Here is a 15,647-nt window from a genome sequence, read left to right as displayed (position 1 = left end):
TATGGAGGTACAAAGGGACTCTGTTCCCAGGCTGATATTGTGGCATCTTCCACTAGCACAAAATCCATACGTAAAGCTAATGCAAGGGGAGAGGGAAGGTAGGCGCTGGTAGGATCTTCTGAAGCAAAGAACAGAAGCAATAACCCCAAGAACACAGCAAAAACCTTGTGTGAAAGAAAATCAAAGTTTTGCCCCCCCCAAGCTCTGTTCTGATCTATTTAGAAAAGGCAATTTCAGTTTCCCTTTACTGCACTGGGTCAGGGGTTCTGATCTGTCTTAGGAGTTATTAATTGGATTTACTCCTGATATCTTTAATACTGCAGATTGCTGTAATCTTCAGTGTTTTCTGTTTTAAAACTACAGAAGAATTCTTTTGATTTTGCTCCTCTTCTTCTCTCTTCTAATCATCCACCAAAGCCTTCCAATGTTTTGTATAAGGAGGCCAGGTCACGCGGGCTGATATCTAAGGACAGGTTTTCAAACTATTTAGCTGGGCAAGATGAGCTACAGTTGCTTCCCTTATGTATGTACATGGTTGCCTTGGCAGAGTGCCTGGATCACCACATACCTGGACTGTGTGAAAATCTGGTCATGAATTTCTATTTTCTTGTCATCTGAGTAAATGACATGGAAGTGCCTGCTGTTGCTTTAGCTTTTGCACCAGGTTGGGAAGGCTTTGAGCCCTAGTTGCCAGCTCTGTGAATGTTGCTAATTCCCGGAGAATGAATGAACCCCTTGGAAATGTCGTGCCAGCTACTTCTTCCTTTGTGCAGTCATTTGAAGGGCTTGCTTGTGAGAGGGGCTCTCCGATGAAGTCGTCAGATCCATCGCCTTCTGCTGCTGCCAATATAAGAATCTGTTGGTCTCAGTCTGGAAGCGAGTCTTGGCTGTTACTGAGCATATTGAATAGGCTTGAGCTTTGGGACATACTCTGTTCCTGTGGCCCTCCATCTATGCACTCACAACTACTCAATTCCCAAGTGAGCCCAAGAAAAAGAGGATTTGATACATCCCTTCCTCCCAAAGCCTTGAATGCAACCTGAAGCAGCTGTCAGTCTTCAGAGTGGCAGAAGCAGCAGCGATGGTACTGTTAAAAAGCTCCTGACATCAATAGAAATGGCACTGTTACAGCAGGAAGAGTAACAGAACGGGTGCAGAGAAAAGCTTCATCACTTTTGAAAAAGGACAAGATGCTGGAGAGCCTGCCATTAATAGGCTCTTGCACAAAAATAGTACGGCTGGTAGTAAGAATAGAGAGCTGGGTGCATGGAGGAGAAACCTGGTGCAGTAAACAGCAGATGCCTAGTGTGGCAAGGCAACGAGCTTAGTACGATGTGGCCTTGTAGCTTGGCCTGCTGGCTGGCCTCCCGCGTTAGCCCTAGGAGGTAAGCCTAGGGCTTACCATGCCAGCAGCAGGGCTGTGCTGGGAAGGGCTTGATCCTGTTCCCTTGGGTGAGAGCTGGAGCTGAGCTGGCCAGGGATGACTTGTCAACCTGAAGAAATGCAGAGCTGGTGAAAAGGTTGTTTTCAGGCTACAGAATGTGTCTGATATAGCAAAGAGCATTACATCTGGGAGAGTTACAAGGCTCCCATCACACAGCTGGTCAGGGTGCTCAGTTGCAGGGGGATTTTCCCTTTTTTTTCCTCCAGGTGCTCTGCTGAAACCCCTTCCTTCAGGCTACTGCTGTGTTTTGGCAGGGGTTGTGCCTTGCCAGTGCATGTGAAAATGTGAAGCAGGAGCAGGCTGACTATGCTGTGCTTCACCAAGCCTATCGCACTGTTGGCCCTGTTCTCTCTCCTGTGCTCCTGCTTTCAGCAGCACAGCTGGAGGTCTTCCCTTGGGCATCTGTAAAGCTGATCCCAGAGATCACTAATGGGCCCATTATGCCAAATGTATTCACTGCTTTTGGAAAAAAATAGAACTGATTAACACCTGAGCTAGTACACGAGGCTCCCAGGCTCCCGAAACAGTGTTAAAAGAATATTAACAAGCGCACACTGATTTGGAGAGCAGCTTTCACCACGCTGTCAGATGCACATGTTAGTTGGGTTGTTGTGGGGCTGGATGGCTTGGGGGTTAGCCGTGGTTGTCGGTCTTCCTGATCAGGCTGCCACTTCAAATCTGGGCCAGGCTAAGTTGAACAGAGATGCCTGCTTTGGTGCCTGTGAGAAAAAAGCTGTTGGTCTCAGTCATCACCTGATGACAATATCCACATCCTAGGAAGTGCTCAAGCTTGACCAAACTTCAGTGTGGATGTCTTCCTTCAGCCCCAAGGATTCCCAAGGGGCTCACAGCACATTTCTTGGTTGTGGCTGCAGATCAGTGGCTGGTAATGAAAAGGCCTTATTGTATCAGTATCAGGGATAAAACCTGGGGCTTGCAGGGTTGCCTAACACTCTGGAAATGGAGTTTTGCTAAAGCTCTGAAGGATTCCCCCTGCTCTGTGCAGGATTCCCTCCTTCTTTTCTGCAGAATTTGTGCCAATAATACAGGCCTATATACATTAGATTCAGGCCTTTCTTTTAATGAGAATATTGAGTATAGGAAACAATGTTACCAGGCTGTAAAACAGCTTCATGCATCCTCCCTTAGCCAGATTGCTGAGAGTGCTTACTGCAACATCTGTTTTGGAGCTGGAATCTTGAATGTCCCTGGTGAAGCAAGCTAAGATATCTGATATGCTCCCTGAGGATCTTTGCTGGTGGCATGTCAACAGGAGTATGCTGAGAGGAATTCAACTGAAAGAGACAACATTTAGACATGCTCCCTGCAGATGCCTGGAGAGCAGGTTTGGAGAGACTGCCTAGGATTGCTGAGGAAACAGAAAATGTTGGCTCCTGTCATCAGCATGCTAGTCAGGCCAGGATTTCGCTAGTTACGTACGCTTATCGAGCAGGCCCTTCCCTGCTGCTGTTAGAGAGAAGCGTCAGTGATGCCTAACTTTGGTAGAGCCATCCGGAGACCTCACAGAGCTTCATGCAGACAATTGTAAAGATCATCCCCCCTTCATGCTGAGGGAGGGAAAAAGCAGTGACTGTTTGGGCTGTTTGCTGAAACCTTCCTTTCCCAGCATGAGCTGTGTGTCTCCACAGTGAGACCAGCTCTTCCTACCACATCAGCAGAAGGGCTGATGCCTCTTCACCGCCCCCACCTCAGCTCTCTTTCCTCTGCAACTCTGCAGTTGCCAAACTCATTCCCCTGCAGTAGACATGAGTGCTCAGTTTGGCAGTGAACAGTACTATGATGCTAGAGCAGCTGTGTAACTCTTCTGCCAGGCTGTTGCTCTGCTGCACATCAGCTTTAAAATTACTGTAAATTACATCTATTTGATAAAGCTCTTCCAGTGGTCAAGACAAGTTACAGTGTGAAATGGGTAACTGGTCTGCAGGTGCAGGGAAGGTAACTCTTTCAGTATTCCCTCCAAAAAAAAGGAGGCTTGGCCAGCTACGTCTTCTGCAGGAGAGAAAACCCTGCCTATCCCGGTCCCTGTTTCTTTGCCTTTTCTGTCATTAATTCTGCTGCAGACCTGAGTAGAAGAGGTTGAAATATATTCTATTTGGATGTTGTGCAACCCTTTCTGCTTTGTCTCTAGTACTTACCCGACGTCAGAGAGAAGCAAGAAATAAAGCAGTCAGCGGTGAAAGTGGCCCAGCGTCCTTAGACATTGACAAGTAAGTAGGTATGCTTGCTCCTCTGAGATTGTTTCCTGTGCTCCAGTTCTAGCTTGTCTGTGCGTGTCTTTATACTTGCATAAATGCTGGGAGTTGGCCTTCTAGCAATATTTTCCTAAGAAATTGCCTTCCCTTAGTCCATTTTGTTGCAGTACTGGATATTTTTATACCAAAGCAAGAGGAATTTGCTGTTTTCAGATTGTATATTTTTGCACTAAGTTCCTTTCGGCCAAATCCATGGTGAGCTGGGATGTGCAGTCTCTGGCCGTTTTTGGGGGAGCTGTAGTTAGAATGGTGCTAACTCAGCGAGTTTCTAATGGGAGATTTGAGCTCGGTAACCCCAGGAAAAGGAGAGGCTTGGACAGGGAAGCTGTCAACATGGCACCTGTAGTGATATTCTTAATTAAATTAGACTTTCAGAATAGCAGTGGCTTTGTTTAATCTCTTCCCATGCAGCCCCTCCTCCTCCCACCCACACAAAGCATCATAAGAGAGGATCTGACAGTAAAATCCCTGCTATGGAAGCAATTTTGCTGTTACAAACAGTGGATGGCAACATCACTAATGGAATTAGGCTAATTATAGAGAGGACAGCTTCTGTTTAGACACATTATCTGGGTAATCAGCACTGACTGGAAAGAAAATACAGGAAAAGTACTGCAGAGTTTTGCTCGATGGGGGCTCTCCATAAGCATTTTAGAGCCTGGGGTGAGTTTTACTAGGTGAGTGCTGCTTACCAAACTGAACAAATACTGCTGGGGCTGGTCCCTGAGGGCTTGTCTCTTCATAAAGACGGTCCATCCCCGAGTAACTCCCATGTGGATGCTCTTCTCCTGAAGAGCCGGTGCCCTCTTCTGCATGGTACCATCCATGCTGAGAGCTGGTGTGGAGGCAACTATTGCTATATAAATCCATGCCTGACTTTCATCTCCCTTCACCCAGGGTAATTTTCTTCCCAGGCATATTCAATCCATCCTACATGAGCCTGGGCATCTTCTGCACACATGAGGGGGTTTGAGGATCGTGGCTGCAAGAGAGGGTGTCTGTGCCAGTCGCCCAGCAGGAGTTTGTGCTCCACATTCCTCTCCCAACATAGCTTGATGTAAAATGGAGACAGTACAGAGAAAGACTTGATTTACTAGTCAGACAAATTCATCCAGCCCTGGTAAAATGTCTCTCTGATTTAACACACTTGGTTTGCTTTTCAGGCAGAATTTAACTCCCCTTTGCAAAGCCCTTGCACTTCATTTCTGCAGATTTTGACAGGGTGCTTTATGTCTGGGGAGAAGTCAGTGGTGTTTGAGATAGTTAGATGAGCAGATTTGATTACTGTCCTGCTGCTGCAGCAGCAGGATACAGAGGTACAGGCAGGGAAAACTGTTAATCACTCAGTCTTTGTCATTGGTGCTGGCCTGACCTCACTGAGCAAGTCCTGATTTGGTGACATGTCTCCTCTGTGGCATGGCCTGGAGGAGGAAACTCGCTGCTGGTGGCTGGTAGCCCGGTGCAGGGTGAATCCTAATGCAGTGCTCTGTCCTTTCCTGCCTGGCAGGTGTGAGAAGTGCTACCTCTGTAAGTCACTGGTGCCACTGCTGCAGTATCAGAGGCATGTGGACAGCTGCCTTCAGGCTGCTAGGCAAGCTCAGGGAACCAGGAGGCTGCGAAGTGCCAAGGTGAGGGGCAACCCTGCAGACTGTCTCCTTTGCTTTGCGCTGGATTTGGGGGTGGGTTGCCAGCAGGACCATTGGATGACGGGATGAGCTGACCTGGCATAGGATTGCCTGCCTGTGTGGGTAGCCATGGCCAGAGAACTTGTTGCCCTCCCTTTCACAGCATTTTGCAAGAGCATGGATCAGTCCCAGGGGGTGAGCTAATCCAGCGGAGCTGCCAGTAACCTCTCCAGCAGGCAGGGAGCCAGGGCTGTCCTGCTGCCAAACAGTGCACCTCAGTCCTGCAGGCTTCTTTGGCTGAATATAGATGGAGCAGAGGGCAGTGTCAGGATGACAAGCGTATCTGACTCTGTCCACAAGCCCCTGCCCGCTGGGGAGAGCTTTAGAGCCAAAGCAGGGAGAACCACTGAGTGCCAGGAGCAAACCGAAGCATCCCAGGAGAAACATGAGGAAGTGAGCACGGTGGCTGGTGTGCTGGGTATGTGGGGGACATACATGCCTTGCTAGGGGAGGTGGGAGGCAGCGAGCATGGTTAGCAGCTGGCACACAGTTGCTTACCACGTGTTGGCCCCCACCATGGTTTCTCCTGCTCATGGCTGTCCTGGAGGAGCTCAGAGAAAGGCCCTTTCAGACCTCCTTGCTGGTTCCTGTGGGCAAAGCCCTAATGCAGCAGCTTTGCCTGCGCTCAGAAATGTGATTCTCAGCATGCAGATGCAACATGATGTCTTAGTTTCGTATAATCCCTTAAATCCATCACAGGCCTCAGCCCTTGGGGATTCAGATGCAAATGATGAGATTTCTGGTTGATGATTTTTGGCTGGGATACAGCCAAGTGCTATGTGGTTCAGAGTACTGCAGGGCACGGCTGCTCCTGCCTGTGACCAGCTCCATGGGACTGTTTGACTCGGCCCCTGCCCCATTTAGCCAGCTGGCATCCTGGAGGTCCTGTGTGCAGGCATGGGCACAGAGCACCGAGAAAGGTGCTGGAGCCAGGCTGCTCTTTGGGACAGCTTGGTAAGGCTCTGCATTTCCTCTGGCTCTGCCTTGTGTTCAGGTGGCAGCTCACCCATGGAGAGCAAGTCATGCTTGGGCATGGGCTGGGCCATTGGAAAGCTTCCTGGTGGCACTGTTGGGCATGCAGATTCCTGCCTAGGTCCCTTTTGGGATGATTTTCAGCTCCAACCTTGCAGCAGGGCTGTCAGTGACTTCTAGAGCAGTTCTGAGGAACAAAGGGCAGCCAGGAGAGGAGACCTTGCTGGTCAAGCAAAGCTTGGAGCAGCTAGGCAAAGTGTTCTTCCCTTAGCCTGTGTGACCAGTGTGGCCACATCTTTCTAGGGGCTAAGAGAGAGGGCACAAGATGCATGTTCTTCATCTGATTGTGCCACGGAGGAGTCCTTTCACTCCAGCACAAAGATCTCTTTAAGACAGAGTGGCATGGAGCCTGCACTTGGAGTCACAGTGCCTGGGTGATGTGCCTGAGGTGTGGCAGAGCCTCTTGTGCTCAGATCTCTGTGTTACAGCCCCATGCTGACTTGCTGGGCTTGGGGATGGCTTTCTGCACTCTGGCCTCCCTTCTGATCAGGCTCTGCTTTATTAACTGCTGTCAGCTGCCTCTGCTTGAGCACTGGTCAGGCTGGGTCTGGTGCAGTGCCATTCGTATTAGCTGCTAGCCTTGCTCAGCTGTATGCTCTGGAAATGTAGCCACCCCTGCTTGTGCCTAGCCTGACCCTGTGTGCTGGGGGAACGCACAACCAAAGGGCCACCTTGGGCATGGGCATCGGGAAGGGACGCATTCCTCTGCGGCAGTGCTGTGATAGCTGTTCTCCTCTCCCTTGGCAGGACACTGGAAGGCATGAGGGGCGACTCCTCAGCATGCTGGAGCTCTCGGAGAGCAAATCTGCAGGTGGGAAACTGCTTTCTGTGCCTGCCTGGGCAGGTCAGGGCTGCTGAACCTTTCCTTTCCCAGCTGTCTCCTTTCGAGTCCTTCAGCTGCAGCTGCAGCTGCAGGTTCTGGCTTGGCCTGGGCTGTGGGCAGCATGTTCCCCTTGAAGGAGCCTGTTCTTCTTGAGCAGAGGTGGCGGCTGTGGGCTTAGCTGGCCTTTTCCATCCCCGCGGAAGGCCCAAGGCTGCCACAAGACCTGGGACAGAAGACTGGCATGCTGAAGGACATGTCAGTGCTGGCATAGCCCAGGTGTGCGTTGCTGGAGAACTGTCACGCCGTCTTGGTGGCTCCTGGACCGAGGAGACAGTGACTGGCCTGCTGAGCATGCTGCAGGCTCTGAGGACCATGCTAGGGCTCCTGTGGCTGGACATGTCCCTGTCTGTTCCTACTGGCAGGGCACTGGGCAGACCAGAATCCTGCTCCGATGCCCAGAGCCCCGGCAGGCTGCAGCATGCTCTAAGCCTCTGTGACAAGAAACGTCCATCCCTTCACCTGCTACCTGGAGGTGGCAGAGCGCTGCCTTCCCAGCCTGGATGTGGGTGGTTTTCCCCTCCGTGGGTCTGAGGAGAGCTGATAACTGAAGGTGGAGTTCATGGCATCCCCCTCCTCTCACCAGTGCTCTTACTTGGCTGCATGTGCTTTCATTCCAGGTGCTGATGCGGGGACCTCCCTCTCTGGACTAAGAGACCAACAGTCACCTCCTGCTTTCTCGTCCCAAGCTGAGGACGAGGCTGAGGATAGCTCGAGCTCCCTTTTGCACGTTCCTTTCAGCGTTTCCCCTGCAAAATCACGCATCTCCGTTTCAAAAGCCGCAGACTGCTTGGTGGACTTGGAGCCACACCTGGCTCTTCGCTTGGGCAGTCGGCAACAGACCAAAGCCTGCCGGCGGAGAAAGAGGAAATTCTGAGACGAGCAGTGCAGAGGCCTCCCAGGGTAGCTTCGTGAGCTGCAGGAGCACTTGGCCAGCGAGGATCTGCGCAGTGCCGAACCTGTGCTTCACCTGCAGCCTTTTTCTCCCACCCCCGTTTTATATGTTTTATATGATCTGTGCAGGGAGCGCTGGGTGGAGAAGTGACTGTGTGTTTTATAGATGCCTGTGCAGCTTTGCTCTCCCGTTAAAGAAATGGAAATATATTTATGTATGTTTTTATGAAACTGCAGCAACACGGAGGAGCTGTGCTGTCTTTCTCTGGGGAGTGGGGAGGCACTAGAGGGAGGAGAGGAGGAATAGCAGACGATGCCTCTAAAATCATACTTCCTGAGGCCTGTCTTTGGGCTCCTGGGAGCTGTGAGGCAGTGTGAGCACAAGGCTGTCCCTGCCTGGGTGGTATGTGGCCAGTGCAGGGTGCTGCAGTGCCTGTTCTGGGAGCGCTCCAAGGTGACAGTGTGCAGCAAGCAGCAATGCAGACAACTGTGGCTGCTGCTGGCCTGGATCAAGAGGTTGGTGCTGCTGGGGGCTGAGTCAGGAGCTGTGGACCCTGGCCAGCCATGCTGGTGCCAGATGTGAGCTCAGCTGGCAGCTGGTGTAATCCAGCTGCTGTGGGCTCCTTTGTCCTCTCCGGCATTGGTTTGTGCACATGCCAGCATCCCTACGCGCCCCTGGCAGGGGGAAGCCTGTCTGTGTCCCCTACGATGGTGCTTTGATGTGAGCTTTTGCCACCAGCTGCTCCCTTTCTGCTCTGGGGAGCTGAGGGAGCCGCATGCGAACAACTTTCCTTCCTGGAAGGCTCGGGCTTGTCTGCTGTTGCAGGTAGCTTCAGATGGCGTGTTGGTGCCAGCTGAGAGCCACAGCCCGGAGAAGCAGAGACCAGGCAGGCGGTGCCAGAGCCATGACCCCGGTGTCCTCACCGCATCTGCTAGGTGTTGAGTGTGCTGTTGTGTCAAGCCAGGCAAGATCCTGGTCTGGTCTTCTTGGCAGAGAGAGGGCAACTCTGTTCATGGCTCAGGGGTGTGGAGTACTCGGTGCGGGCTGAGACCTGCCGGTGCCCGGAGCCCCTCGGGCAGGGGGGCGACGCGGCCTCCCTCCAGGCGCTGCGTTGCAGGGACCCTGCTGCAGCCACGTGGCTTCCCGGGCCAGCCTGCCGCTTACCCGGGGAGCAGCCTCGCCTCCTGCCGTGGAGCCCCTCAGTGGGGGGGGGGGGGGGCGGCCGCTCATTAATGTGCCTGCGTAATTAATGGGACAAGTTGACGCTGAGCTAATTAAAATTTGGGCTCAGATTTAAAAGCGTTAATTGGAAACGCAGCCGAATGCAAATTGGCCTGGAAATAGGCCACGCCGGCTTGGGGTCGGGTCCCTGCGCCGGCGGGGCGAAGCTGGGGCGAAGCCGGGCCCGGGTGGTGCCCCGGGGATGGGCGTGGGGCGCCCGGGGGGGCATCCTGAGCAGCAACGGGCCGCCCCATTGGTCACCGCCGGGGCCCGCGGCACGGCGTCCTGGCCAATGGCGTGGCAGGACATCCCTGGGGGCTCCGCATCTGTTACCACGGCAACGGCGTTGGTGCTGGCAACGGTCCCCGGGCGCTGGGCCCAGCACCCTGCCATCCACCGGCCCCCCGCCACCGGGCCTGGTCCCCCGCCCCCGGCCGCAGGAGCCATGTCCCACCCTGCTCCCCACGGCCCTGGGGGCGGCGGCCAGCCCCCGTCCGGCCAGCGTGGCGGGGAGGCGAGGGCCTCCCGGGGCCGCGGCCCGGCCACCCTCACCACCAACGTCATCCTCCTGCTCCCGCGGGGCCTGGTGGTGGTCCACGACGAGAGGAGCTGGGTGCCCCCGGCCCGCTCCTTGAACCGGTGAGGGGTCGGGTCCACGGGGCCTGCAGCCGAGGGGCCCGTGGGGCTGAGGCGTGAGGTGCTCCTGCAGCTGGGTGCTGCCCCCGGCGCTGGCGTGGCCTTAGGTGGGCAAAGCCAGGCGCCTCGTGAGGGGAAGCTGCTGTTAGCGCCGGGGAGAGGGCGCGAGCAGGGCGCGAGCAGCTCCCCTCGTGCTTGTGCACCTCCCCTCCCTGGAGGCAGAGCAGCCTCCGGCCCCCTCCTCGCAGGGGGGAGACGTGGGCAGCCCCCTTCTCCCGCAGCGCTGGGCCGTGACGGTGCCAGCAGCTCCTGGGTTAGGCTCGTGGGGGAAGGAGGTCAGGAAGCGACAGCGCTCCTGGCCCTGCAGAGCAGGGGGGAGGTGGTGGGGCAGGGCCAGGCGCCAGCGCCCCACGTGCAGAGCTGTCTAGGCGAGTGCCCCAGCCCTTGGCCTGTGTCCTGCTGGCTGGAGCTCAGCTGGGTGACGGGCCACCTCCCACCACCCAGGCCCCAGGAGAACCTACAGCTGGGCCGCTGCGAAGAGGCTCCTGCCCTCACGCCGGTAAGGCGGCTCCCTGCCGCGGCGCCTGGGGCAAGGTGAACCCCGCACCGGCCCTAACGAACCGCCCCCAGGTGCAACAAGCCCTGCTGGAGCTGACCGCCTCGCTGGAGACGCTGCAGGGGGTGAAGGGCCGCATGCTGGAGGCCATGGCCAAGGGGCTGAGCCGGCAGACACACGCGCAGGCCACCGTGCGGATGCTGCCCACCTACATCTGCTCCACGCCTGACGGCACCGGTAAAGCAGCCCGGCAGGGGAGACGAGTTGCTCTGCCCCCCGCAGCCGTGCGCTCGCCTCTGGGGACGGGGCCACCAGAGACTGGTGCAATGGGAGCCCCCGCCTCGTGCTAGCTCCTGCTCGTTATGATGCCAAAAGCCGCCCCAGCACGGGCTCCCCTGGACCCCGCTGCCATGGGGCAGAGCCTTGCCATAGGCAGAGGCCAGGAGCTGGTTCTCCAGCCCCTGCAGCGGTCCCAGGTTGGGAATCGCTGCCTTCCTGGGGGCGAGCGGCTCCGACTGGGACGCGTAAGGAGGAGATCTGGGGCTGAGGGGGATTTGATGCCACCTCTGCTCCCCGGCAGAAAAGGGCGACTTCCTGGTGGTGGAGCTGCGCCGGAGCCACGTGCGGACCCTGTGGGTGACCCTGCCGGGTGATGGGAACCAGAGCCCCCAGCTGAAGGACCAGCTCTTCAACATGCCGGAGGACATCACGCAGGGCAAGGGGGAAGCGGTACGGGGAGGGCTGCGGGGACGGTGGCTGCGGCTGCACCAGAGCTTGGGGCTGGTGCTGGGGCACCACAAAGGGCCAGCGGCAGTAACCGCCGACCGTGCCTTCGCAGCTCTTCGACTTCATGGCGCAGTGCCTGTGCCAGTTCCTGGACAGCGTCTGCCCCGGCGCCCCCCAGCAACGCCTCCCCTTGGGCTTCGTCTTCCCTTTCAGCTGCAGGCAGACGCGGCTGGACCAGGCGAGTGAGGCACCCCCGGGGCCGCCCGCCGAGGGCTGGCTCCCCCCCAGCACTCTCACAGTGGGGCGTGAAGCCAGCCCGGCACTGGGGACCAACGGCTCAGCCGTGCTTCCCCAGGGCGAGCTCATCGCCTGGTCCAAGGGCTTCTGCTGCAGCGAGGTGGAGGGGCAGGACGTCGTGCAGCTGCTGCAGGCAGCCATCAACAAGCAGGAGGTGGGGAGCTGGGCCAGGGGCATGGCCAGGCGCTGCCCCCCGCCGAGGGGCTGACGTGGCTCTCACTCTGCTTCCGGCCAGCACTACCCCGTGGACGTTGTCGCCCTGATGAACAACACGGTGGGCACCATGATGAGCTGCAGCATGGATGGGATGTCCTGTGAAGTTGGCCTGGTCATTGGTGAGCTGCAGACACCCCACAGGCTGGCTTGGTGTGTGCTGGGGGGCCCCACGCAAGTGCTCACCTCCCTCTGCCTGGCTCCCTGCAGACGTGGGCACCAACAGTTGCTTCATGGCCGAAGGGCGGCACGTGGAGATGGCAGAGGAGACCAGCGGACGGATGTGTGTCAACACCGAGTGGGGCTCCTTCGGGGATGACGGTGCCCTGAGCGACGTGCTGACCCCCTACGACCAGTGTGTGGACCAGGAGTCCACCAGGCCTGGGGAGAAGAGGTGCAACACCCTCCTCAGAAAGTGCAGGCTCCCTGGGTGCTCGCCTAGCCCTGAGGCTCACAAAAATGAGCAAACGGCCTCTGCAATGCTCTCGGGTGCTCTCACAGGGCCAGGAGGGTGCTGGGGCAATGCTGGCCATGAGCGAGGGTGGTCATGCTGGGGAAGTGGGGACTATGGGTGCTGACACCCATGGGGGACTTTGCACAGATTTGAGAAGCTCATCGGCAGTATGTACTTGGGGGAGATTGTCCGGCACGTGCTGGCCAAGCTGGCTGCAGAGGGAGCGCTTTTCAGCGGAGGTGGTGCCACCATCCTGGGGACCAAGGATGCCTTCAAGACCCAGCAGGTTCTGGAGATCATCGAGTGAGTGTCTCGGGGGTGGGGGCTGCTGCGGGTGCACAACGAGGTGACAGGTTCATGGCAGCCAGCCAGGAGCAGGAGCCAGCACCATGCTCTGTGTTGCAGCGACGAGGCAGGCCTGGCCACAGCACGGGCCACCCTGCAGGCGCTGGGGCTGGCACCAAGCGAGCAGGACTGCTGCCACGTGCAGCAGGTCTGCCGGGCGGTGGTGACCCGTGCCGCGGGGCTCTGTGCCGCGGGGCTGGCTGCCATCCTCAGCTACATGTGCCAGAGCCGGGAGCTGGAACGGCTGAAAGCCAACGTGGGGGTGGACGGCGCCGTGTATCGGGGGCATGCCAGGTGAGGTGGCACGCGGGACCCTCCCACTGCAGAGCTGGTGGCCACCCCATCCCCATCAGGATGCAAGGAGCCCAACCCTCGCTGTCCTCCTGTTCCCGCAGGTTTGGGGAGATTCTGCAGCGTGTCACCAAGCTGCTGGCTCCGGAGTGCCTGGCCACGCTGGTGCCCTCAGCGGACGGGGCTGGGCGGGGGGCCGCCGTGGTGACGGCGGTGGCACTCCGCCTGGCAGCCCAGCGCCGCGAGGTGGACCAGCTGCTGGCCCCGCTGCGGCTTGGCCCCGCCGACCTGCAGCGCGTCCAGGCACTGATGCGGCGTGAGATGGAGCTGGGCCTGGACCGTGAGACCAACGCTCAGTCTTCTGTCCGAATGCTGCCCACCTACGTCCGCGGTACACCGGATGGCACCGGTGAGGGCCGGGGCGGGGGCACGGGAACCAGGATGGCAGTGGGGCGCTGCGGTCCCATTGACACCCCACACTGGCTCCCCACAGAGAGAGGTGATTTCCTGGCGCTGGACCTGGGGGGCACCAACTTCCGTGTGCTGGTGGTGCACGTGACGCAGGATGGCGTCAGCATGGCCAGCGAGATCTACGCCATCCCGCTGCCCGTGATGCAGGGCACCGGCGAGGCGGTGAGGCACCTGGTGGGGCTGGCTGGGCTGCTCCCGGCCCCGCTGGCGATGCACAACAAGCACCCCATGGATGGCGGGGGACGGGGTGGGGCAGGGGTCGCACCTCACCCCATCGCAGGGGAGCAGGGTGCCACTGGTGCTGCAGGAGCTGGGTGAGCACCTTGCCACTGCGTGGCTGCTGGCCTCGTGTCCGGGCCTGGCTCACAGCGTCTGCTCTCCCCCAACAGCTCTTCGACCACATCATTGACTGCATCATGGACTTCCAGAAGAAGCAGGGCCTGACGGGGCAGGTCCTGCCGCTCGGCTTCACCTTCTCCTTCCCCTGCCAGCAGCTGGGCCTGGACAAGGTGAGGGGGCCACTTCAGCCTCACATCGGCCAGGGAGGCCCCGGGCCTCACTGTGGTGGCCTGGCTCCTGCTCCCATCTCTCTTCCAGGCAGTGCTGCTGAGCTGGACCAAAGGCTTCAGCGCCTCGGGCTGCGTGGGGAAGGACGTGGTGCAGATGCTGCGGGAGGCTGCCCAGCGCAAACAGGTAGGACCAGCCAGCGCAGGGCTGCCATGCACGGGGATGGGGACCTGGCACCTTCTCCCTCCCCACCCCTGCTGAGCCCCAGGGCCACCCAGTGTGGTGCCATTCCCAGGAGCTGGGTGCCCCTAAGCCACACGCATTCCCCACCACTCGCTTTGCAGCACTGTGGGCTGGATGTGGTGGCTGTCGTGAACGACACCGTGGGCACTATGATGTCTTGCGGCTATGACGACCCCAGCTGCGAGATCGGCCTCATCGTGGGTGAGCGCTACCCCTGCGCCTGCACGTGGACTGGAGGGGCATCACATCCCCACTGTTGCCCCCCTGCCCTCTGGGCACGGCCGTGCCGAGCGAAGGCTGATGGCAGCGTTGTGCCCGCAGGCACAGGGACCAACGCCTGCTACATGGAGGAGATGCAGAACGTAGGCACTGCTGAGGGGGAGCAGGGCCGCATGTGCATCAACATGGAATGGGGGGCCTTCGGGGACAACGGCTGCCTGGACGACATCTTCACCGACTTCGACCGGCTGGTGGACGAGAAAACCATCAACCCGGGCAAGCAGAGGTGGGTGAGGGCCCTCATGCGGAGGTCTCCCCAGGGTGGGGGGGGCTGGCTGTGCCTGGCTCAGGCTGTCTGCCGGCAGGTTTGAGAAGCTCATCAGCGGCATGTACCTGGGTGAGATCGTGCGCTACATCTTGCTGGCGCTGGTGGAGAAACACATCCTGTTCCGGGGCAAGCCCTCGCCCAAGCTCCAGACCAGGGACATCTTCCAGACCAAGTTCCTTTCCACCATCGAGATGTGAGTGCTGGAGCTGTGGACGGGGCAGGGGGGAGGCTTGTCGCAGGCTGGTGGCACTAACGGGGGCCCGCGTTGCGCCGGCAGCGATGGGCTGGCCCTGCGGCAGGTGTGTGGGGTCCTGCGGGACCTGGAGCTCGACGCCAGCTTCGAGGACAGCGTGCTGGTGCGGGAGGTGTGCCAGGCCGTGTCCCTGCGGGCAGCCCAGCTCTGCGCCGCCGGCCTGGCTGCCGTGGTGGAGAAGATGCGGGAGAGCCGGGGCCTGGCCCAGTTGGCGGTGACGGTGGGGGTGGACGGCACCCTCTACAAGATGCACCCGTGGTGAGCGGGGCGGGCAGCGGCAGGCGCCCGCGGGAGCTCAGCCGGCCGCCCTGGGGCCGCTCACCCTCCTCTGCCGCCCCCGCAGCTTCTCCCAGCACCTCCAGCGGACGCTGCGAGACCTGGCACCCAACTGCACCGTCACCTTCCTGCAGTCGGAGGACGGCTCGGGCAAAGGGGCGGCGCTGGTGGCCGCCGTGCACTGCCGGGCGGCCCGCGCGCAGGGACCGCCGTAGCCGCCACCTTCCCCCCCAATAAAGCGCTTTGCCTGGGCGCAGCGCACGGCCGGGCAGAGCCCCACGTAGCAATATATATATCGAATTTATTTACATTCACGTCCGCCGGCCCCCGCCACCCCCTGGCCCCCGCCCGCCCGCGGCACCGCTATGTACATAAGGCCAAGTGTAAATACTTGAATGCACT

At 58.5% G+C, this 15,647-nt stretch overlaps 2 protein-coding genes across 13 annotated transcripts in view; both read left to right on the top strand.

The window, feature by feature from the left end:
• UIMC1 (ubiquitin interaction motif containing 1) overlaps positions 1-8,444 on the top strand; it is a 39,575-nt gene extending 31,131 nt beyond the window's left edge. For 9 of the 12 annotated variants that reach the window (XM_062587052.1, XM_062587050.1, XM_062587051.1 and 6 more), the window contains 4 exons: positions 3,594-3,672; positions 5,225-5,345; positions 7,182-7,245; positions 7,935-8,444. In XM_062587052.1, coding sequence (XP_062443036.1) covers positions 3,594-3,672; positions 5,225-5,345; positions 7,182-7,245; positions 7,935-8,191 — 521 coding nt within the window. In that variant the 3' untranslated portion in view covers positions 8,192-8,444. Of the gene's footprint in view, positions 1-3,593; positions 3,681-5,224; positions 5,346-5,702; positions 6,294-7,181; positions 7,246-7,934 lie in introns of those variants that run through there. The other 3 variants (XM_062587059.1, XM_062587056.1, XM_062587061.1) reach the window with 3 other exon arrangements.
• A 1,278-nt stretch (positions 8,445-9,722) lies between these two features.
• Positions 9,723-15,469, top strand: HK3 (hexokinase 3). The gene is made up of 19 exons (XM_062587713.1): positions 9,723-10,069; positions 10,571-10,625; positions 10,697-10,859; positions 11,203-11,351; positions 11,461-11,586; positions 11,704-11,799; positions 11,881-11,980; positions 12,069-12,252; positions 12,460-12,615; positions 12,718-12,951; positions 13,053-13,357; positions 13,442-13,581; positions 13,809-13,928; positions 14,017-14,112; positions 14,271-14,370; positions 14,491-14,674; positions 14,754-14,909; positions 14,994-15,227; positions 15,313-15,469. Exons 1-19 carry the CDS (start codon positions 9,723-9,725, stop codon positions 15,458-15,460), a joined length of 3,093 nt encoding a protein of 1,030 aa, XP_062443697.1. The 3' UTR covers positions 15,461-15,469.
• Positions 15,470-15,647: the final 178 nt, after the last annotated feature.

Source organism: Rhea pennata, chromosome 14, assembly GCF_028389875.1.
Source record: "Rhea pennata isolate bPtePen1 chromosome 14, bPtePen1.pri, whole genome shotgun sequence".
Lineage (NCBI taxonomy): Eukaryota > Metazoa > Chordata > Aves > Rheiformes > Rheidae > Rhea > Rhea pennata.
The sequence above is the reverse complement of the archived record's forward strand: the minus strand, read 5'-3'. Positions and strand labels throughout refer to the sequence as shown.

What these genes read in the sequence shown, in the direction of transcription:
- HK3 (XM_062587713.1), top strand. Translation starts at nt 9,723, where the DNA reads ATGGCGTGGCAGGACATCCCTGGGGGCTCCGCATCTGTTACCACGGCA. An exon ending in TGAAGTTGGCCTGGTCATTG is followed by an intron (nt 11,981 to 12,068) that starts GTGAGCTGCAGA and finishes GGCTCCCTGCAG; the next exon opens with ACGTGGGCACCAACAGTTGC. An exon ending in AGGCTGCCCAGCGCAAACAG is followed by an intron (nt 14,113 to 14,270) that starts GTAGGACCAGCC and finishes CTCGCTTTGCAG; the next exon opens with CACTGTGGGCTGGATGTGGT.